The following is a 23,461-nucleotide window of genomic DNA, read 5'->3' as shown; positions in this document are numbered from 1 at the left end:
CTCCCATCTCCGAGTGTCCTTAAGGTCAACTTTCATGGATGCGTGCTAAACGGTGGCAGGAGGGGTGGCATAGGTTTTGTCATCAGAAATCCAGACTTTAGGATGGTAGTTGCTAGTGGGTGCTAGATTTTTGACATTTTTGCAGGCCAATGCAGTCCCGCTCGAGGGTGAGTTGGCCATAGTGATTGGCTGGATCCAGAGAGGCACCGATAGCATAGGTGGGTGCCACTCTTTGCTTCGAAATATTTGGACTATGGTAAGTGAAGATATTATTTTTCAGACCAAGCATGTGTTTAGAGAAGCTAATGAAACTACAGATTGAATGGCCTCGTATGTGGTCGACTACTCAGAGGGCTTTGTGGGTTGGAGAGAGAAAGTTGCTTAGAACACTCCGAGACCTACTGTATTTTATTTTATTTTAGATGTATTCATACTAAAAATATATAAGTCATCTGTTATAGGAAAAAAAAAAAAACATTCTCCACCATTTTTATAGAGATAATTCTTTTGCCACTTCTTCAAAGAATGAAGAGAAGATTCTATACGGAATGGTAAAATTAAGTACCATAAAACGATCTTTTGATCGTTGCTTCGCAGAATAAATCGAAAATTATAAATAAGTTCGACTGTGCCATGGCCCCGCTTGCTCTCTGTCTCCTATTCATTTTTTTTTCCAGAATTTTGCTCTTCAACTATGCAGCATTTAAAGGCCGCTCAAGATCGGTTTCCTTTCTTCTACAACAACAGATTCCTTATCGAGAATTGAATCAATTTTTTAACCCGAAACAAAGGTCTCAGCAAATCTTGACTCCAAGTTTCAATAATTCTTTAGATCATTATCTCTTAGTGGACTCCAACCCCGGCCTTTGGGAGAAGCAAAATGAGGAGATGGATCAATACCTTCATTTACATGTAAATTTTTTTTTATTTTATTTTACTTTGATTTAGTTATCGGACTAAATTATTGTGTTAATATATAGCTAGGACATTAACCTTCATTAACATTCCCATTCTTTGGTAGGTATATATCATGGGAAAGCCGATCAATTGGTCACTAATCCATTGACCAACTAACCCAAATTCTCGTGCTTCTATAGATGGTAAGTTATTTTCCCACAAATAACATTTGTACATAAAATAAAAAAAATCTTGCCAACATAAGAGGTGAGGAAGTTATTTTTCTATCAGTCGAAAAAATATTTTTTTAGTTTATCCCAAAAATAACCCCAACTCTATAATAATAATATAACAGTACGATAATATATATTCTATCATTATTAATAATATAATATAATATCATTATTCACATTATCATATCATAATACGTTATTATTATTATATAATATATTATGATATATAATATAATATTTATATAATAAAGGTTGTTATAGAAAATATGGATAGATCTTAAAAACTTACTTGAGAAAGAAAGTAGTAATTCAAAAAAACATGGACAACAAATTCGATTGTGAGTAAATTATTATTTTTTTAAATATTAGCTGAAAATATTTATCTAAAAAAAATAGATTTTAGGTTTGTTACCTTACAAAGATTGGGCCCAGCACAAAACCCAAGCACTGACCTACGAGGCTGTTAAGAAGCCCAACATGTTAGGCCCACTACAAATCCATACCGGCAGACGCTTAGACCGAAAGCATCACTCCCATCCCGTCCGGGATAGCTTTCACAAATCCACACGTTTTCAACGTCCGGTCCATCGCTCCCGCGGAGTAGATTCCCTATTGAACTCACGATCCTCGCCGATCAATCAGCGCATCTAGAAAGATCTACGGCGAGATCAAAAGGACCATCTTATCTTATTCTATCCCTCAAGAGCAAATGACTCAGGACGGTGCCGTTGCAAGGAAGAAACGGAATGAACTCGATTAATTGAAAGCGAACGCTAATCGATGCGAGTACTCCCACGAAGAAGGCGACGAAGAACTCCTATTCGCAGTTAACTACCTTCTCCCTCTCAGATCCACCAGACCCTAACCCTAGATCGCTCTGCGTCTTCTCCTCCTTCCTCTCCTTGGATCCTCCTCGTCTTCACCATCACCGGCTTCGATCCGACGATCACCGGCTAGCGGAGATGCAGCAAGGCGGCGATAGCGGCTCGGCGTACTACCCCAACCGGTATCCTCCTCCATCGGTCCCAAACCCTAGCCCTCACCCTAACCCTAGCGAGTTTCCGCCCTCCAATCCGATCCAACCAACCTACGCCTCCGCCCCGCCGTATTCCCATTACTCCTCCCCAGAATTCCCGGCCTTTTCCTCGTCCTACCCTCCCTACTCCCAGAATCCCGACCCCGTCCTCAATCTCCCCCCTTCTGCCCCCTCCTACAGCCAGTCCCAATCCCAATCGCCGTCTCAAAATCCCCAATTCACCCCCTACCAGCCCAACAATCCCTCGCCCTACCCGCCGGAGCAGTCGTCGTCGGCGCCGTTGCCCCACCTCCAGCACCCCTCTTCGCTTCCTTGTTACCAGTATGACTCCCAGCAGCCGGCCGGGAATTATGCCCCGCCGATGAACCCTAATCCCAATCCCAGTCCTCCACCCAACCAAAGTTCGTCCTTTTCCGGTCCTTTCCCTCCATATGATAACCCTTACGAGAGTTCTGCTGCTAGATTCGAGCATGGTGGTGGGTATTTTAGTGAGAATTCTGGGAGGTATGGCGCTGGCGTGGCCGCGGGCTCTGGTCGGAGTGGTTTGGGTTTTGATCAGGATTTCTATGAGAGGAAGCCGGAGAGTGCGCTGCGGTATGATCGGGGTGATTCGCTGAATGATTTGCTTGGTGAGGGTGTATACGCCTATGATGGGGGTAGGGTGGAGTCGTACGGTGCTCGAGGAACGGCGGCTACCAGGTCTTCCACAGCGTTATTTGATGACTATGGGAGGTCCATTAACTTCCCTTCGGCTAGGAAGGACCAGGGAGGGAGTGTGGGGAACATTGTCAGGGCCGTGCCGAAGGCGGATACCCAGCAGGACGTGAAGAATGGGGTGCAGAAGTTCCGGGTCAAGCTATTGGCGGAAGGGGGTGGTCAGAGCACCACGGATGTTCTTTGCCAGGTATGGATCAAATAATTAAAAAGAAAAACCTAACCCTCGATCAAATTATTTGCTGATGTTGTCGCATATTAGCATTATTAGGCTAAAAAATGTGACATTTAGCTAAAATTTTATTTTTGATATGAAAAATATTTGTTGTTTTTAGTTAGATTTTTCCCAAATGTTTGTTATGTGGGGTACGAACCATTGTCTTGTTTTATAGAGTATATCTGTATCTTGATGTTCTCATCAATGCTCTTGGAGAAAACAATATTTGTAAAATTGAGGTTGTCATCAATGCTCTTGCAGAAGATAATATTTGTAAAATTGAGGTAATCAATCTGCATTTAATCATAAGATACATTTAAAGGATGAGTCATGAACATTTATGCTTGGTTTTGTTTTCATTTAATTGGCTAGCATTATTGTTATCCTCTGTATATGTGCGGAAGTGTTTGGATTTTTTTCTCTTATCTTCCTGCCACTAGAATATCAGTATCTCGTTTGATGTTGCCTGTTAGCAGCATGGCATAGGTTGGTGATTAACTTATACAGGCTGCACAACAAATTTGTTAGAGTTCATGGAGTGTGGAAATATGAAGGTTACTTTTTACTTTCGGATAACAATCAAGTAGAGACATTAAAGAAGCTTCATACCGTGGAGCTAGGCCGTTGATGAACGAATAGGTGTTTTTTTAATGATATTCAAGAAGCTTACCATCTAGAGGGTTTAGGGGATCTAATTCAAAGGATCCTGTCAAGTATTATTTACGAGATTCAGATGTTGAAATGACGATCCAACTTCCTTTGATGACAGTGAGCAGGTCCAGGATGTTTGGATTTTAATTATTTTGATTTTCCTTGATTTGTCATTATGTTTCTAGGAATGTCTGATTTGGAGGAAAAAAACTGAATAGCTTTATGAACAAGTCTGCAGTGTACCAGTCCTTTCAGGCCTTCCAAAAATATTTTATGCGTGGTCACCATCATTAGTTTAGATTAGAACTTTTGAAGTTAGAGTGAAGCGTTATGAAATCTGATGGATCTCAAAGTGACATCAGTATTATAGAAGTGAGTTAATATGATCCAAGTGAAAAGGGGCGGTAGGCTTTAGACTTTGTAGTCTCTTTTCTAAGTTCAGATAGCTGATATACTTAATTTCAGTTTGCTTCTAGTATTCTTTTATGGAGAAGGTGGCGATTTACGATAAAATAGGGTTTTAGTAAGTTAATAAAATGGACTCTCATAGCCAAGTCAAAAAGGGGCCTGAGAAAAAATAAATTTCTTCTTTATTTACAGCATGACATTTATGATAAAATGGGGTTTTAGTAAGTTAGTAAAACAGACTCTCATAGCCATTTGGTTTGAACAACGTGACATTTACAATGATGAATGAGATCTCAGCCTGCAAGGTGTGCTATTTGTCAGTACTAGGAAGGAGTGCATATGCATGTTCATGTGAATGTGTGTGATCAGACTGCACCATGTCTAGCATCCTTATGAATGTGTGTGACCAGACTGCACCATGTCTAGGATCCTTAGTTGTAACTGAAAACAGGCCTTTAAGCTTGCAAAGTCAAGTCATTTTTTAAGCAGCCAGTAACAATCAGGTTTTCTGGTTGCCAGTTTTTGGTGATAGCAACCCAAGTAAGAAGGCTTCCAAGGGAAGAGGTGTGGGTGCAAGTTAATGATGCAGAATATGCCTTCGGAAACAATTGCTAGGAAGTTGTAGTGACAGTGACAGTTAAATGCTAACAGGTGTCATTGGACTGTTAAAATAACACCAATTTCTAAGCTAACAATAAGCATGGTCCATGTCTCCAACACATCTTTCAAGATATCATGTATTATTGCATCTATCTTTTGTGAAAAAGGGGAGCAGGATCTTCAAGGGGGCCTATTTATAATATTAGTAATAATTTGTACTGTGAATTCAATTAACAGCTTTCCTTGGGTTCTCCAATTCGGAATAAACCCATTAAAGGTAACATTTATAGCTGATAGATATCCAACCACACTGAAACAAGTTGGTACATTTATGGGCTTTCTAACATTGGAATAGCACACTGGACTGTCAGGTCCAAGGACTTATCTGCTGGCCCAGCCACCTGCTTTAGGTTCTAAATTTTTGGCCTAGTCTGAGCTATTTATTCATCCCTGTCTTGTTTGGCATCTTGTGGTGTCAGATAACTCCGTTGTCCTTGTAAGGTAATTCCAGAACGTTCCTTGTCCTATAATTAGTGCGCCCACCTATTAATTCTTGGCATGATGACTTCTCAAATTATTTTACTTAGATATAACTTTAGGCCAACTAATTTGTTCCATTATTAAGGTTGATGCAAATGTTTTTTTTCTCCATGTTCATTTCAGATTGGTTTGGATGGAATTCGTATGCTTGATCCAGGATCTAGCAGAACTTTGAGGATATACCCCCTTGAGACCGTCACAAGATGGGAAGTAAGTTGGTAATGTTGTGCACTTCAGAATTTTGAGTATGAGTCTATCTCAGTTCTAGATGTAATCAAATTATAATTTTTTGCATGTATCTCTGAACATTTCATATTGTTTCGTCTAGGTAACAGATTCATCTGTCTTTGCCTTCTGGTCTAAGAGCTCTGTCGATATTGAACCAAGGCGCATAAGGCTGCAATCGAACAGCTATACTACCAATACCATACTTGATACAGTGACAGCTGCAACGGTGCAGGTTAGCTACTAAGGCTCTGTTCTTCTTTTGATTAGGGTGCTTTCAAAAACTTTTATATTGTAAACAAACTGCTTCCCCCCTCTGCTATACAATTTCACTGGTTACCTCAAAGGTGTTAACCATAAATTGAAAAGGTGTAACTTGTAGATGTGTGCGGTAACAAATATTATAATGCATGTGCCAGGAGTAACACATATTTTGATCTGCACCAGTTCATGCAAAACTAACACATCTTTTTTTGGTTTTGAAAATGAATAATGTTTTGTTAAGAGAAGGGGCAATAAAGAAATGACAGGGTACACGATCCTAATCTGGTGGTGGACACCACTATTGTCTATGTGCATACGCATACATAGTTGTTTTAATCAATGGTCACATGCATTAAACTTTTGGCTATTAATCTGTTCAAGCCCATCATCAACTGGAGTATAATTAAGTGATCAGGACTGATTTCATAAAAATAATTGGATCAATTAAGATTTTTTACATAAAGATTATTAAAAGTTCAGTGACCTTTCATAAATGGGAAATCATCAACTTTTGTAGAAAAGTTATCTATGATAACTAAAATTAGATATCTTAGTTAACCGATTATATAATTCAAGTTGTGTCTCGGTTAGAATCAAAAAATTTTATTTACTATATTTAAGTAATGAAGTGTGTGTTGTATGCTAGTGATTTTATATGCTGTAACCCACTTGTCCTCATATGGACATGCTTCATAAGGTGGCTATGCTGACATCTCTGACATACAAATACGCACATATTGTGTATATTGTATTTATACTCTATTTTATGAAGAGAATGTTTGAGTTTTAAACCTAATGCCTTTTTTGCTTAAGGGGCTCTCCATTTTTAATATGCATTTTTTTTAATAAGGGGAAACAGGTAATTGCCAACTTGGTGGGTTTCCAAACATATTAGGATGGCGATTATACATCATATGTGATATGCTTTGTCTATGTTTATTTATGTTGTAAGGAGCTTTGTGAGAATGTCATGACATGCCAAAATAAGGTCGTGTGTTTCATGAATCTGAACACTTTGACCTTTATCTGTCAATTTGCGTGAATTGATATTGTTCGATTTTTTCATATTCATGTCTTCATGCATGTTCTCATAATCTTTTTCTATGGTGCATCTAAATTTTTCTGTGATGCATGTAGTATTGTGGTACGAACATGATGTACTAAAAATTACTCATTATGTGATCTCTTCGTATAGATCAAGGAGATGGGCAGAAAAGCTAGCCTTGCTAGAGGCAAAGGAACTGCTGATGATGCAAAGCTATCTGAACAGCTAACAGAGAAGAAGAAAGGGTTAGTTGATTGGCTGAACTTGATAAAACCTGGCAATGAGGAGAAGGACCATTGGGTAATTTCAAATGCCTTTCTTTCTTAGTTAATTTTCATTCCCGAGTCTCACACTTTGGGCTTTAAAAGGTTGTTTTTATTTTATTCTGTTGTGTTCTGATTTTCCTGGATTGAAAAATCATCATCAGGTCTCCGTTTGGTTGACAAATTTGCTTTGGTGAAAATTCTTTATATATAACACCCCAGGAAACAAAAATGTATAAAGTAAAAAAAAAGAAAATGACCCCATCATGTTAGCATACCTATGTTCGAATACCATTTTATATTTGTTTTATTTTCACTGATTTCTACAAATTATTGGCTCATTATGTCTTGTTATGTATGGGCAACCTCTCAAAGTTTTCTGCTATTCCATTTCTGACCTGCAATTTAAATGTGGAAAGTGAAAAGAAAAAAAATGTGAAAGAGATTAGCATTAGGAACAGAGATAAAAATAAAGCTATGGCAGCATGAGTCTGGTTCTTTTTTGGTTTCTTAAACTTTTTATAAGGAAAATTCAGTAAAAATGGTGAGCATATTTAATTCCGAATTGGCTATTGGTTCATGTATTTGACAACAACATGTGGTCCTCTGTTCGTAGTGACAAAAGATGCTTGCATATTTCCCCTTGACCTGCTAACAAGTTGGTGGTTAAAATTACAAGGTAGTGTTTGATAGGGGTCCAAAAGAAAATAATAATATGAAAAGAAAAAAGACCTTAATAGACACATTTGTATTTGCTTGTAACTGTTTAATTGGATTTTTGAATATTGAAATTATGTTGCCAAAACATATATATTGAACTACATCCAATCCCTTACCCACTCCTGTTACCTGTGCAGTTTAAGTTGTGACGTAATAAGATTTATCATGCTGATTATCAACACCTATTACCTGCTCTCTGCTCCATTTACCTGTAAAACTTAGATATGCAGAATCTGTTGTGGTTGTCTTCTTGCCTTGTTTTTTATGTTACAGGTAATACTTGTGTACGATGATTATTAACCAAACATTCCCCCATTTTATAAGGATATTTGGTCAATGAGAAAGGAAAACCAGTCGAAGATATAATTAAGGATGCGTTTGGGAATGTTTCAGTAGAAACATGGATATATAGGTGATACAGTCGTTTAGAGTGAATATACCACCATACTTGTGCCAAGAATACATTTTGCCTTCAGCAAAAATTAAGTTGAAGTCTTGGCCATGTTAGTTTGATATGTGATTCTACCTGCAGTAGTATATTTAGGGATTGGAGCTATAGTTTGGATAGTAACGAGAGGATTAAAGATTAACTGATGAATAGTGTTAGCTGCCTGCTTTTTACAGTTATGTTCAACAGGATGCCTTTACAAGCACTACTTTGTTGTTTTTTTTTGGTAGTTATGTTTAAGTAAATGAACTTTTGCTCACTTAAAAGCGGTTCTTTGGATGCCACTATAGATTCTGAGTAAGGTTTATGTCTTCTAAAATGATTTTACTGGTTGTTCTGCATGAGGACTTTCCTATTTTTTGATTAGACAGATGAACTTTCTGGCACAGATTTCACAATCCTAACAAAGAAAGTGATAAGTCTATATGTCAAGGTGGTTATCAAGATGGTAAATGTGTAAGTGATTGCTTTGGCATTAGAATGTGAATGAAGTAAAAAACATTAACACATTTTATTGCCAATAGTTTTATTTTATTTGTGATTGACTTCATGCATCCTGCGTGGTCCATTGTAGTGGGACACAACATATGTGACAGTGAGCTTTTTTAACATTCGTCTCACCAGTTCCATCCACATTTATGATTGCTTCCTTCTCCTTCCTGAGCCTTCGAGACATTTATGAATTCATTGCACATTCTCATACAAGGCTGAATTTGTTTTGCAATACATTTGTGATTAGTGCAACTTTTATTCTTCTTCAAACTAATACACTATCCTTTTTTTTCATAGCACATCCACCTTTGCATTCTTTCTTGTACCACATGCACATTAAGGAACCTTTCTTCCTTTATAATAACAATAAGCAACTTCAGTTTTCTTGCTTGTGATGAGACATATTTGCATAGCTTCTTCACTTTTGCTTATTGAAAAAATTTATCATTCTTGTTTCTTTGCTTTTGCTTGTTGTCCTTTGAATTATCACAAAAGTCCTAACTTTATGTAACTTCACATTTTTGCCTTCTTATCATCTGGCAATTTTTTCTTCTGGTCTTTTCTGAACAAAATCTCAGCTTAAAAAAATCAAAGGATTTAGATTTGAGATGTGGATGGAATCATATTTTTAAAATTATAAACCTTCACTAGTATCCATAATGTTTGAACGCAATCTAACATAGGAGTAATCCAAATGTATATGAGGTTTGACTTCAACACTAAATGTGTCTCAGAAAAATATTTTCTTCTGATGTTTCAATGCTACCAAATATTTCTTATTTAGACAAAAACCTTCCTAATGTATAAAGATAGAAAAATGGCAGGAAAACAACATATACAGGCTCGTATATCCATTATTTTGTCCATGTATGTTAGTTTCAGCTGAAACTAAAACTAGGACCGCTTCCTGCCAATGCTAAAATGTCTCAATTTTGATTTTATAGTTTTTGGTCAAACCTCAAATGAAGAATCGTCATATCTTTAAATTTCCATCATATGTTATCCATGTTTTTATGCATGATTATTTTTGCTGATTCATTGCCTTTGGATTAAAACCATTCAAAACGTTGTATAGTATATATCAGAAACATTATATAATAGATTTTCCTGGATAGGTGGGGGAATTGAATTGTGTATATTGCAATCTTGGGCATAGTAATATTTTCATTTCTATCAATTGTGCAGTACTTGAAGTACAATTCTGTTTCTAACTGTTCAGGTTCCAGATGAATCAGTTAGAAAATGCACATCATGCGGAGCAGATTTTGGAGCTTTTGTTCGCAGGGTAATACGATCAATTTTTATTATTAATCTTCACCATTATCTTGACTGAAATCACGGCGTTGCATTTGCTAACACAAGTAGTATATTCTTTATTTCCAGCATCATTGCAGGAATTGTGGTGATATTTTCTGTGACAAGTGCACCCAGGGTAGAATTGCTCTTACTGCAGATGAAAATGCTCCGCCAGTCAGAGTTTGTGATAGATGCATGGTATACTCCTTTTCCCTGTTTTATGTACCAGACATTTGCAGTTACATGTTTAAGATGATAGAGAATGATATGCCATTGATTTGTTTGAATAAATATTTGTTCTAGCATATCCTTAATGAGTGATACAGGGAAGCTATCAACTCTCATCAATTTATCTCACTTATGCACCCATTAACTGACTAATGTACCATTCATGTATTTCCTTCCGGCTTCAGGCTGCATTCTGGTTATTAACTTGCTGACCCACAATCTGAAATATTGAAGAACATACAATTCCAAATCATGTTTATTCCACATGATTAATTTTGTACTGGTTGGTTTTACATATGCGCTCGCACTTGTGGCAAGTTTAATTACTAATATTGAAGGTTGCTTTTATTTGTTGTCTTTGTTTTACTGGCAAGAGTATGGTCAACTTCATTCATCAGTTCGTTTGGTGGGTGCATGTGTTCTTTATTTCCCCTTTTCTATAGAAGAGAGAAATCTTTCAATTCTATAGTCAAGCTGTAGTGAGTAAATTATGTATGTTATGATTAATTTTACATGCTTTTCAAGGTTGAGGTGAGCCAACAGCTGATATGTTTTGGATGCATCGAAGCTTTCTTGGCTGATTAAGAAATGATTTCTCTAAGTAATGAGATCCTTTTTTTTTGCACTGGCATATTGTTTTTACAGTAACATATACAAAACTCATGCTTTGCTTTATTTTCGCGAGCATATGCATAATGTTTGTGAACTAGATTTCCAAGGTCTGTTGCTTCCACTTGTGGCACAGCTGCAGTTATTATGCTCCATGCGTCGTTTATAAATTACCAAGATTACAATACTAGAAGAATGTTAATTTTCTAATGTGAACTAATTGTATTGGTGGGCCAGTTACACATTCATGTTGTTTACTCTTTTGCTAGAAATTGTAAATCTTTCATTATGATTTTGACATGTAATTGATGAAATCAACTGTTAGAATCACAAATTTGTATTCCTTGTAGGATTCTTCCCTATATTTTAGTTGTGGTCACTCTCAAAATGTTGGGCGTCTTCTAAAATTTGTCTGTGTCTTCTGCATTTATGATGAATTTTCTAATGCAACAGATGTATCTTCACTGCACATCTAGCCCTACTGAATCCACCTGCTTGACTTAAAAAAGAGAAGTTTTATGCTAGATTTAATATTGGGTTGCATACAAGCATTTGCATCTCTCCACATCCAGTTCTTGTACTTAATCTACTTCTTACATGTTACAGCTTGCATATCTTTGCTGATCTCATCATTGATATACCATTTGCAATATATCATCCTAAATTTCAGCTACTCAAATAGTATACATTTTCTCTGCAAGTTAATGGAGTTCCCATCTAGTATTCTTGTCACATAAATCCTTTTAAGCCAATGAAACACAAACATACACGTTTTTCTAACATAAATCAGAGATTGAACACAATGGTGCAAACAAGCACTTTTTTTAACAGGAGCATTGACAAGATACCTGAATGATGTAAAATTGCAGATTGTATAGAGATATGAACCTCTTCGTTATCTTTTAGGAATGTTCTTTGGAATAATATGCATGCAGGATGTCAGTTTAGATTTTTGCTTAGTGATACGTGGAGGATTTCTTGTGTTCCACAGGCAGAAGTTTCTCAAAGGTTGAGCTATACGAAGGAAGCTGCCGGTAAACCTGCTGGACTGCACAGTCATGAGGATCTTGCCAGACAGCTTCAGGTGTATTTCAAATTTAGAATTCCGTCAATTAACATTAACTTTCTATGGTGTGTGGCTACAAACTTTACTGCCTTACAGAATATTCTGATTGGAAATATTGAAAACAAGTTTAGAAGAGATGCAGATTTAAGAATATTTGTAACTTTTTCAACTTTGCTCCCCCATAAATGTTGAGGGGCAAATTTTTTTGGTGCACATTATGATCTTTGATGTATTGATGGTTTTCAACAGGAGGAAATGGACAAAAATCGTAAGTCATCTTCAGGTATGTTTATAACCAGTGACAGCTCTAATGCTTTTATGCCATGGTCTGATTGTACATTTTGCACCAAATTTAACAGTTAGTTATTTTGTAGGTTCAAAGTCCTCTGATGGTTCTGCAAGGCAGATGAGGGAAGTTGCATGTCCCACCTGCACAGTCCATCTTCAGGTCAGGCACCTAGGGCGCTAGGTTTTGCCACACGCACCCCCCGCCCCCCCCCCCCCCCCCCCCCCCAGCGCGCCGCGTTCTCTTCCCCTTCTCTCATTCTCTTGATTATTTTGCGCACTGTTTCCGCATGTTGTTTGGCCTGAATTATATGATACAAGTTGTTTTGCAGGTTCAAGTTCCAGCCTCGGGGTCTGAAACAATAGAATGTGGTGTGTGCCAGCACCCATTCCTGGTTAGTGCTCATTGATGTCTTCTGATTTTATCACATCGTGGTAATGCATCCGACAGAGCTTCAGGAAATTTTCTGTGTCACAGCTAATAGGCTCGGTTACCGGCTTTGTATATTCATTAATATGGTCATGTTTTACTCATTAGACTTGGTGGTTCTTTGTATATGAATCTTCTTTGAGCAGGCATATTTGGGATCGTCAAGTGTGTTAAGTGGGTTCGGATGACTGGAAACTAATTTAAAATGCTTGGATGGTTTTATTTGCTGATGCTTGTCTAGTCTGGCATTAGCAATTTACTCAATAAATTAGTTGGAGCTGCTTTGCTTCCTTTATGTTTATAATCTTCCTAAGTTTCTTCCTTTTTGTGTATGAATGAGGGTTGTATCATGTTCTTACCACTCCTTGCCCCGTGGCGATGCTTGCCACTTGTGGATCTATAACTATCTCTGCTTGGGCTTTTCCTTGTGGACCATGTATGCTTTAGTTTTTTCTGTATCTTCTTGAGTTTAAGAAATGTATTCATTGCTGGCTGTCATGTCATTTGCATGTTGAGTCATTAGTTGTTCAAAACTTTTGTTTGCCAGATGCTGGTTATGACTGCATGTACATGTAGATTTGCATGACCACCGCTCCCGCTCCCACCCCCCCCCATCTTTCCCCCTTGTCTTTCTTTTTCTGTTTATAAACACATATTTAGCTCAGTCTGAGCCTTCATGCCTTTAAGATTTTTCTGGCTTCTAGTTGGTCCTTTTACTAAAGCAATGATTGATGATGAATAGTGGCTTTCGCCCATTTGGTTCATGGGGCATAGAACATTTTGGGAAAAATCTTTATCCAGAAAGCTCGTCTCCCAGTGTGGTTATATAGGATTTGCATCGAAGGGCTTTAGGACCCGAGGGAAACTAATTATTTTTTAAATTTATCTGAAAGTGGATTTGCGATACGGGTGCACAAGAAACGCTAGCCGCTGGTCGTATACTCTTATACGTTTCCCAGGAGCACACGACCTGACACTGCTTCTGAGAATTACTAGATATTCAAATGTTTGCTTAGGATTTATAAGCAAGGCGCGTCTACAACATCTATAGCATCCAATACAACTTTTAAATATAGAAATCTAATTTGTTAAAATTTATATGAAAAATCACACCCAAAAAAAAAAACTTTTTTTTTTCATACGGTGTGCAAAACTGATTCACAACTGCTGCGAATTGTGCTCTGCCTGAAGTTCCGTGAGCGGGTGAGTTGGACCTACTTACAGAATCCTGCGTCTTTTGCGCCGTAGAGAGCCATGCGAGATTACTACCGCATTGCCCATCTTGGAAAAAGGAGGGCTCTTACACAATCTCTCCATTTCCAAGAAGATGAGCAAGAGCTATCCATAAATGGGATGGGCGACATGGCATCGATCTAAGTATGTACAGCTCTCTACACTTCAAAAGATGCATCACAGAGAATCCAGACCCTTCAAGCATATTGTTGGAAGTCAAATGTGCCAATCCTTGCATAGACAGAAAGAAGTTGCAACGAAAGGTTGTTTTCTTGCCTTCTTAGAGGGAGAGAAAAAAGAATAAAAATTTTGATAACTTTTTCCGTCTTCAGCCCTTTTGATAACTGGACTTGAATCAAAGCATGAGTTAGGAAGCACAAAGGCAAAAAGACGAATAGCAAGTGATACGTAAGATGAAGCATCTGATTCTGTCCCACGCTTAAATATTCTACTCATCCTTAATTGAGAAGGCGGGGATAATTAAAGGGTAACATTTCATTGTTTACTCTAGAGATTTCCTAGCTGTAACCTCTTTTGTAGCTCCCATCCGATCATGTCCTCACACCTACTGTGGCTCCAATTCTGGACACTGTTTGAAGGTTTTGAAATTTTATTACATGGTTCTTTACTCCTCAACAATGATGCAATCATATGCACCTTTTGTGGGCTTAAATAGACTTACCAACAAACTAATGACTCACCTTCCCAATACTGGGACAGACTCATTGCCGAATTCTTTTTATGTTGCTCTGTTTCACCAATCATCAATATAGTGCTGCCTCAAGATATATCCAGACATCCGTTAAGATACATAACTTAAAGTTGACAAACAAAAATTCAAATCCTTGTGAAGAAAATAACCACTTATTGCAATCTTAACACTCTAAATGATGTATATGCTGCAGTGCCAAAAACGTCAAAATCTTATATCAAGCTTCAAATGCCTTTTTGTATGGATTTGATGTGATCAAAACTTCATCACTTGGTTTCTGATCTAGGTTAAGGGGATCTAGAGCAGACCTTTTATTTATTATTATTTTTTCGATAAATACAAGCCATGACCCGAATTAAGTCAAATTTCCTTGATAAAACAGGTTGTTTATGATTAGTTTGTTGTACCCGATCTAATTTGAAACCATCCAAGTTCTTCTTAATGTGAGCTTCTGTTATGGAGATGGCTTGGTTGCCGTATTTGTTCGGATCAACGTTTGACTAGCATTACAAATTTTGGTAGGTGTTGATTGGTTCTTCCATTGTAAGGAGAGACCAGTGGTTAAGCAAAGACTTGGTGACTTGACTCGAAAAGAAACTTTAGATATTAGGTGAGAATAAAATTATCCTTCGTGACAATGGGCATTGAGTTCTATACAGGATTCGGACCATGTCAATCCACTCGGCCGACTTGAAATCTATTTTAGAATTTCCAATTTTTTTTATAAAAAAATTAAGTAAAATTGTCCTATGTTGAAAGTTATAAAGGTAATTTAACTTTTTTTAAATTTTTTTTTGTTAAAACAAAAGGGAAAAGGGAGATAAACTGACAAGCCCAACCCCGCATTGCAGTTCCCACTGAGCTCCCATCCTGCCAAGAGAATATTTGATGCAGGCAGAAATGATCGTGTGTTCGGCATGTTAGCCGATTTTACTCATATCCTCCTCATTCGTAGCTCCGAGTCGGATATCTCTTTGGGCTTCGGTACGAATTTTTTGTATAAATATGTCGTATCTGGCACCACGGAGACTATCAGTGGACCACCAAATCTCATGTCCTAGCAGAAAGCATCTAGTTTTTATAATTTAATCGACGTGTATTTTTTCTCGGAAGTAACAGCCATCGGAACCGCCTATAAGTAAGCCCCACCGACACCTTTTTTTCCTTTTTTTCTTTTTTATCTCACCAGCCTCTTGCGTTGCGCTCTCTCTCTCTCGAAGAGTCTCCTAGGGTTCTGTCCTCCTCCGATCCTTCTCTCGGGCGATCGATAGCGGTGGTCATGGCGGAGAAGAAGATCACTTTGAAGAGCTCCGACGGCGAGGTGTTCGAGGTGGATGAGATGGTCGCGATGGAGTCCCAGACGATCAAGCACATGATCGAGGACGACTGCGCCAGCAACGGCATCCCCCTCCCCAACGTCACCAGCAAGATCCTCTCGAAAGTGATCGAGTACTGCAAGAAGCACGTAGACGCCGCCGCCGCCGCCGCCTCCAAGTCTGCCGCCGACGACACCTCCTTCAAGCTCGCCGACGATGATCTCAAGACCTGGGATGCGGAGTTCGTCAAGGTCGACCAGGCCACCCTCTTTGACCTCATCCTGGTCAGATTCCTCGCATCTTGATCTTTCCCCCCTTTTTGATGGTCGATCTTCTTAGGATTTCGTGATTTGTTCGTTTCTTGATGAAGTGGGTCGAGAATTTTGAAAGAGATCCATCCTCCTTTTTTTGCTCTGCTTGAGTTGTTGTTTTAGTGCGATTTTTCGGTGGTGGCTTCGATTAGGGGCGATTTGTTTGTTTGTTGATAAATTAGGCTTAGGGTTGCGATATAGCTTTGTTCTCCGTTTTCTTGTTATTGTTTGATTTGTTGGTGGTGTGATTTTTTCTTGTAGCGGTGGTATTGTGAATTAGGGTTTCGTTTCAGATTGGTTCGTAGTTTCCATTTTGTCTATCCTTTATGCCTAAGTTCGTTTATATAACCGTAGTTTTGTTTCTTGTTCTGATTTCCTCAGTTTGATGGATTTGTCAACATTCACAAGATTGCCAAACTCTCAAGATAGTAAAGGTCATTCGTCATGATAATGATCACCCTATTTATGAATAGTTTTGGTAAATCTTTCTCCTATTTTTGAGACTTGGTGCGATGGCTTCTGACTTGCTTGATGTGAACATGATGCTGATGCATATGCCTGCTTGTCTTGATGTGAACATGATGCTGACGCATATGCCTGCCTGTCTGGTTGGCTGTAATGGTTGGAGCCAATCTTACAACAACACAACACGCAAACAATATGATGTTCAGGTGGGCCAACCTTAGATTGTGTAGTCAAGTTACATGGAAGAACTAATGAAGATAAACTTGGGGATGATGAAAACCATCACACTTTTTTCTTTCTGAAGGCAGGGGGAGGGATTTTTAGATTGTGTATTGTGAGACTGATGAACTAATGAAGATAAAACTTGCGGTTGATAAAAAAAACATCTAGTGCTTGATAAAAAAAAAACAAAACCCACTTTGTTAGTTTCTTGTGATCACCTTTAAAATGCATCATCTTGTTTTTGGTAGTTTCTATGAGTTGTTGTAGGGAGTTTTGTGTATGCAACCAATGTGTACTTTGAGCTATTTTTTGGCTGGATTTATGTATGATAAATCCTGAAATTTGGACTACTATCCGGATATGAGTTTCTATTTGAAATATTGCAGTTGCTGGCAAGAAATTTTGAATTAAAATATGCATACTACTTCCATTAAATTCTACCCTTTTCCCTAATAGATGCACATTTTACATTTTTAGAGGTGTCAAAATTTTCTTTTCTTTTTGGACTTTGTACTTGCTCTGTATGGGGTTGTACTCTAGGTGAGTTTGATTGATCTTATGTCTGATGTAGCTTGCCTTAAACCTAATTTGAAGTATTAAATTCAGTAATCTTGTCTCTTTTCCTATATGTTTGAGATTCATCAAGAACCAAGCCACACACTAGTGTATTTAGAGTAACATGATAGCCTCTGATATCAAGTCTGATTTTAATCAGGCTTATACTAAATTCAAGAAAGAAACTCAAGGCTTCATTTGAACAAATATTACATGTTGTTTATGAAATCATCAATGCCCATATCCATGCAGCCAATCACATCATGAACTGTAGCAACAGAACCTTCATATTATTTGAATAATCTTGTGCTACCTTGACACTTCTGCCCGACTGAAAGATTCCTCATTGGATATTGGTTAGATGCCAGGGATTTAAGTAGTTATCATATTCTTTGGTTGCAGCTTTGGGATTGGCAGTGAGCAGGTTGTTGCAACGATCTATTCAAACCCATTGTATTTTGATGTTTGAATGGGGAACAAATACACTGAAACACCTTAATAAATAAATCTGTCAATATTTTATTCTTTATAATACTTTAAAAATATTAGTAGATACAATATAGGTAGAACAATTTTTCTCCAGCGCACACATGCTGCCATTGGATTGATTTCAATAGTTGATTATAAATGTATTTTATATGAATGCTTTGGATGCTTATATTTTTGATAGGTTTGTGATTTAGTCAAGCTAGATCAATTTTTGAGTATTGTGAAGCTTCTTTTTTTTTTCCAATTGATTTTGTGTTTGGATACGGAAGCATGCTTTGCTTGTTTTATGTTTTAGTGAGCTTCGTTATGTCTTGTGTCAACACAAGCCTTTTTGAATCCCCACACAAGCCTCTTTTGAATTGCTTGATATTCTAAAGTGAGCTAGATCAGAATCTAGCATAAGTCACATTCTATTGAAGTTTGATTCAAGCTTGAAATTTTGAATTCCTTTTTATATATAATTAGTTCTTAACGAATCAGTATTAACAAGCCACTGCCATCAACTGTTCCACCTGTGTTCAGGTCATTTTGTTTAATAGTTTCAGCTGTTGGATTGATTTCAAGGTAACATGCTTACACATATAATTTCAAGCCTTGTTCAATGAGCATTGGCTCAGGCCTGGCTCAGAATTGGTTTTGAGAATAAGGAAGGGGATCTGTACATTCAATTTAAGGTTGATTGAGTGTGGATTGACAAGGAGAAATTGATGAGTGGCTGGAAAAAGGTGCTGGCCCAGTTTCCAATCTTATTGAGCCAAACCTGATTGAGCTGGGTTTGCTCAAGCCTGGCTTGAAATAATTTCAAACCTAAGTACTAGGATTAATCCTAGCTTGCTTGTGCTCAATTTGATCTTTATCAAGCCTAAAATTGAGCTGAACAAGAGCCATTCATGAATGACTTTAATCAATTGCCTGCACTAATCTTGCATATCAATTGTTGTTTGATGGTTGAACATATTCAAGTATCTCTTTTACTTTTTATATTCATATCTGTGGAAAACAGTCTACTGCATCACCAGCATAACATGATGTGCCAAATGGCTAACTGGTCATGAGTATTGGGATGATCTGGACTAAATTGGTACGACCTTGTCCCTCATTTGTACTGTTTAGCACATTTTCCTTTTACACAGCGTCAATTGTCGTTTGCCTGTCTGGAATTTCATCATATATTAGTGCAAAGTTCTTATGGGCCTGGTTCTGACATTTACATGTGACTATGATTCTACAGTAGTGAAACTGTCATTGGATGCCCTTTTCAAACATGTGATCTTCAAGAAGTAATACAGTTTTTCTGATTGAAGTTTTAGTCTGTGCTTAATTTAAGGTTCTCCAAAAGTTAAATCTTCTGCTTCTGGTTTTTTTTTTTTGGTTATATTTCTGCTTGTGTTTCTTCTGTTATATGATGGAAAATATCTAGGGAAGTTTTAAGTAATGGTTTGCTAATTTGTTCTCCTTAAAAATGTGCAAATGCAAATAATTTTAGCTGCAGTTTTACGTAAGTTTTGTTTTCTCTTTCCTGCAGTTTAACACTTGAACATAATTTTACTTTGAAGTGCTACTGGTGAAAATGCATGTGCAGATGCACATTTACGATAGCAAAATAAAACCAGTAACCAGAATTAGCCTTACCAACACATATTTTTGTCAAACTTCACCAAATTTTCTAATTTCAACCTAAATAAATTCTTCAAGTAGCAACACTCAACCAATTTCAGTACCTAATACTTGAAATGAGAAATTGAACGGTATAAAGTAAAAATGCAGGAACCATTATTCATGGTATTTTATATAACAATAGTAACTATATGTTAAGAGCCTGTTTGAATAATCCTGTGCAATCCAACAAGATTTACAAGAACACAGGCCAGGCTAGCCCATATTCACAGTATTCAAAAAAAAAAAAATTCAAAGTGGACCGGCTCGAATTCCATAGGGATAAAAAAATGACCTCACCTGGTCTTTTTCCCTATCCTATAGGAATGGACTGGAAGAGGTTCAGTTGACATAGGCTGGGCCAGGCCTCATATCCTATAATACTAGACATAACCTGTACACATAGTTTAGAAGATATATGCTAGATGAGCCAGGCTGGATTCTTGCAGGGTTTTCAGCCTAATGCTGCAGGAATATCTAAACAGATCCTAAAAGTTTAATTAATCCAATCATGCATTTCATCCTGACTACTGAGTCAGCTGCACAATGATACTTGTTTGATACATCAGAACTCATGGTGCCATGATGTGTCGGAATAGTCCTATGTTTTACAAAGGCTGGGAGTATATAACTATATGCATCCAAACTATATGTATTGTGCTCAAGCTTGTAATCAAATTTCTAACTGATTTCTGGTGGATGCCCTGGTTGCTGAAATGCTTGATAAATTTTATTTTATTGATAAGAGAAGTGGATGTTCCCTTGATCGTAGATCTCTTGCCAGAATTTTGTCATTATAGATAGGCTTACACAAAATTAGATCTAGGGTTCATGTTGATTTTGAGTTAAATGTTCCCTTGATCTTTGATCTCTTGTAATTTGTATTTATGGACAAGTTTACCTAAAATTAGATGCAGGGTTCATTTTTATATTGAGTTAGAAGTTCCAACGATCTTATAGATCTCTTGCCAGGATTTTGTATTTACCGATAAGTTTTTCTTAAAGTTAGATGTGGGGCTCATGTTTCTTCAGAGTTTGAATCTTGGAATTGAAATACATGAATGGAATAAACTAACGGATTCAGACACCATAGAGATTGGAAGAATGATATACTTATTGAGAGAATTTGACTGAAACATCCATGGAGATGTGGTAGTGAGAGTTAGGTTATCTATTTTATTTAGTTTGGATGGCCATATGCAATTCTCTATCAAATTAATTTGGATTTAGTTTGAATGCATTGATACTAGTTATAAGGAGATCTTTGGGCTCCAAAGGCATCAAGGTTTATCTCTGTGTCCTTTGTTGAATATAGTTTGAACAGCTACCATGATCATGATCATGACCAAGAACAAGGGTTAGGGTCCGTGGTGGTGGAAATTTTGTGCTTTTATACGTTAGTAGAATAAGAATTTGTTTCTATTCTATACTCCTAGATTTTCTTCAGTGTGTGACGACTGGCTTCTAACTTGCCATATTAGACATATTTTTACGTATGGTGTGTGGTCTTATTATTATTTTTGTATTCTTGTAGTCCCATCTATTTGCTGGTTACGCATAAAATTGGATGTTTTTGTTGTTGATGAGGCTTTCATTCGGTTGGTCTTAATGATACTTGGAATGTTTTCAGGCAGCAAATTACCTTAACATAAAGGGACTACTGGATTTGACGTGCCAAACAGTTGCTGACATGATCAAGGGAAAGACCCCAGAAGAAATTCGCAAGACCTTCAATATCAAAAATGACTTCACACCTGAGGAAGAGGAAGAGGTGCGGCGGGAGAACCAGTGGGCGTTTGAATGAGCATATCGAACTTTGCTGGTGGCCTTGGCGTTCGTGGGTTGTAAGTAGGCTGGAAAATGTGGCAAACGTTGTCAAAGGATCTTGTTTGTCAAAAAACTCACTTTATGCTTTAGCTACGCTGTTTGCTGCTCACGGGGTACACGTGAGGATGGTCTGTTTGGTTATTTTGTCAAAAACAAGTGTCCATTCTGAGAGTAATAGTTTCTCGTTTGAGTTAATCTGAAGGGTTTCAAATCTTTTACGCCGGCGTAGGGCTTCTTATTTTTTGGAATTTTTTTAATTTAAATAAGTACCTTTCTAAATATTAAATTTTACATGGATATTTTTTAAAATTAATATTTGTATTTATATTCTTGTAAAATATTTATTTTGCTATTTTATTTTTTTATTTTTAATTTTGTATATGTATCCACGATATTAAAAAATTAACAGTTTTAAATTAAAATGATAAAAATATTTTTCATGGATAAATGTGAAAAATATATTTATAAGATAATTATGATGAAAAATAAAAAAAATAATTTTAAATTTTTATTTAATTTTTCATTGAATAAATATTTTTTATTAATGATATTAATTGTTATATTAAAAATATTTGTGCAAAAATAATATTTTATGAAGATATAAAAAAAAGGGCATCTTTGATCATTAGATATCGTTATATAATATATATCGCAAAAATGCCAGATATATAAGCATTTATTATTTAATAACTTAACTAAAAGTGGTTTCTGAGAATGGTTTTTCAAATAACAAAAGCAATAGTTAAAGAAGCCTCTCAAGAAGAGAGCCGTTCTTCGTTTGGAAGACAGCTCTGGGAGAAAATTCCAATAGAGACTCTGCCTTTGTTTCTTGAATTTGAAATTTTATTGTTCATGCCAACTTCATACTATAATCTCTTTTAGTGTACTAGTGTGCAGCTCAAATTTTGGAGGTATATTGTCGAACGATCTTGATTTCATGAATGGAAAACAAATTACTGCACAATATGCTAAATATGCTAGAGTTGTCAGGTTGATTAACCTAACTCAAATCCTAGTGAAGGCTCTAAGCATCTTCTTAGTAAATTTGGTTTGATAACTTCCTTAATCCAGCTCTTATGTATTGGTTGGGTCGGACCATGATCCTTATACCGTTTTTAGATTCTGATAAAAATATTTTAATAAAAATATAATTACTTTCTCAGTAAGATAAACTAGTATTCATATATATATATATATATATATATATATATATATATATATATATATATATATATATATATATATATATATATATATATATCTCGTAAGACTGAAGCAGCAAGCTCCACAGCTCCAGCTATAAAACCCCAAGAGACACACCGCACAGTCACTATTGTACGATCCCGGCTCTCTCTCCTCGCCCTATCATGTGCATACTATGTGTTGAATTCTAGCACTCTCTCTCTCTTTTGGTACAACAGCGGCTCATATATAACAGGTATCGATACAGCCAACAAAGTCAGAAAACAAAAGGCTACATAAAGGCCCTAGCACGGACCCACTATCCAACCAGACAAACCCACCATAATGATGAGCTATAAAGGAAGCAACCCAATCAGCGGCACTCCTCCAGCAATCGGTGAATTTCATGGATCAGCGGTTGATTCTCAGCTATGCATCCTCGACCCTAGATCCACTCAACCACCATGACCGAATCCCCTCAAAAATGATACGGTTCGCACCCAGTGCTCGCCTCGCACAGCAGATACCCTCCTTGGCTGCTCTAAGCTCGGCACATGCCACTGACGAGTCAAATCCGCCGACCTCTTGCTGCAACTAGTCTAGCATCGTGGTCTCGAATGGTGAAACCCACACCGCTGCATCTCCCGTCATTAGCTATACTACCATCAAAGTTCACCTTCAGAAAATCAGGAGACAAAAACAATCTTAGACGCTACAAAAGCAGAATGGGGGCCTCAGATGCCCCTAGCCAACTCCGTAGGCGATACCTCTGCAGTGCCGGGAATCTCCACCGCATGCAAAAGCGCTCTAACCGCTGTCACCCTCG

At 37.2% G+C, this 23,461-nt stretch overlaps 2 protein-coding genes across 2 annotated transcripts; both read left to right on the top strand.

Moving 5' to 3' along the window:
* The first annotated feature begins 1,846 nt into the window (after window positions 1–1,846).
* On the top strand, window positions 1,847–12,968 carry LOC103722657 (protein FREE1-like). The gene is made up of 10 exons (XM_008813297.6): window positions 1,847–3,070; window positions 5,420–5,506; window positions 5,625–5,756; window positions 6,981–7,130; window positions 9,973–10,038; window positions 10,137–10,247; window positions 11,878–11,970; window positions 12,202–12,235; window positions 12,327–12,400; window positions 12,570–12,968. The coding sequence occupies exons 1-10, from the start codon at window positions 2,093–2,095 to the stop codon at window positions 12,645–12,647; spliced, it is 1,803 nt and encodes a 600-aa protein (XP_008811519.4). The 5' UTR covers window positions 1,847–2,092; the 3' UTR covers window positions 12,648–12,968.
* A 2,809-nt stretch (window positions 12,969–15,777) lies between these two features.
* LOC103722617 (SKP1-like protein 1) lies at window positions 15,778–21,648 on the top strand. The gene is made up of 2 exons (XM_017846872.5): window positions 15,778–16,212; window positions 21,257–21,648. Exons 1-2 carry the CDS (start codon window positions 15,892–15,894, stop codon window positions 21,428–21,430), a joined length of 495 nt encoding a protein of 164 aa, XP_017702361.1. The 5' UTR covers window positions 15,778–15,891; the 3' UTR covers window positions 21,431–21,648.
* The last annotated feature ends 1,813 nt before the right edge of the window (window positions 21,649–23,461 follow it).

This window comes from Phoenix dactylifera, chromosome 10, assembly GCF_051530095.1.
Source record: "Phoenix dactylifera cultivar Ajwa chromosome 10, Ajwa_hap1_PhDact_Kaust_v1.1, whole genome shotgun sequence".
Taxonomy (NCBI): Eukaryota; Viridiplantae; Streptophyta; class Magnoliopsida; order Arecales; family Arecaceae; genus Phoenix; species Phoenix dactylifera.
This window is presented reverse-complemented; position numbering and strand designations above follow the sequence as displayed.

Excerpts from the sequence above, each read along its gene's own strand:
- LOC103722657 (XM_008813297.6), top strand. The coding sequence starts at position 2,093 with ATGCAGCAAGGCGGCGATAGCGGCTCGGCGTACTACCCCAACCGGTAT. Across the intron at positions 5,507-5,624 it reads AGACCGTCACAAGATGGGAA|GTAACAGATTCATCTGTCTT; the intron begins GTAAGTTGGTAA and ends TGTTTCGTCTAG. Across the intron at positions 7,131-9,972 it reads ATGAGGAGAAGGACCATTGG|GTTCCAGATGAATCAGTTAG; the intron begins GTAATTTCAAAT and ends CTAACTGTTCAG.
- LOC103722617 (XM_017846872.5), top strand. The coding sequence starts at position 15,892 with ATGGCGGAGAAGAAGATCACTTTGAAGAGCTCCGACGGCGAGGTGTTC. Across the intron at positions 16,213-21,256 it reads CCCTCTTTGACCTCATCCTG|GCAGCAAATTACCTTAACAT; the intron begins GTCAGATTCCTC and ends GAATGTTTTCAG.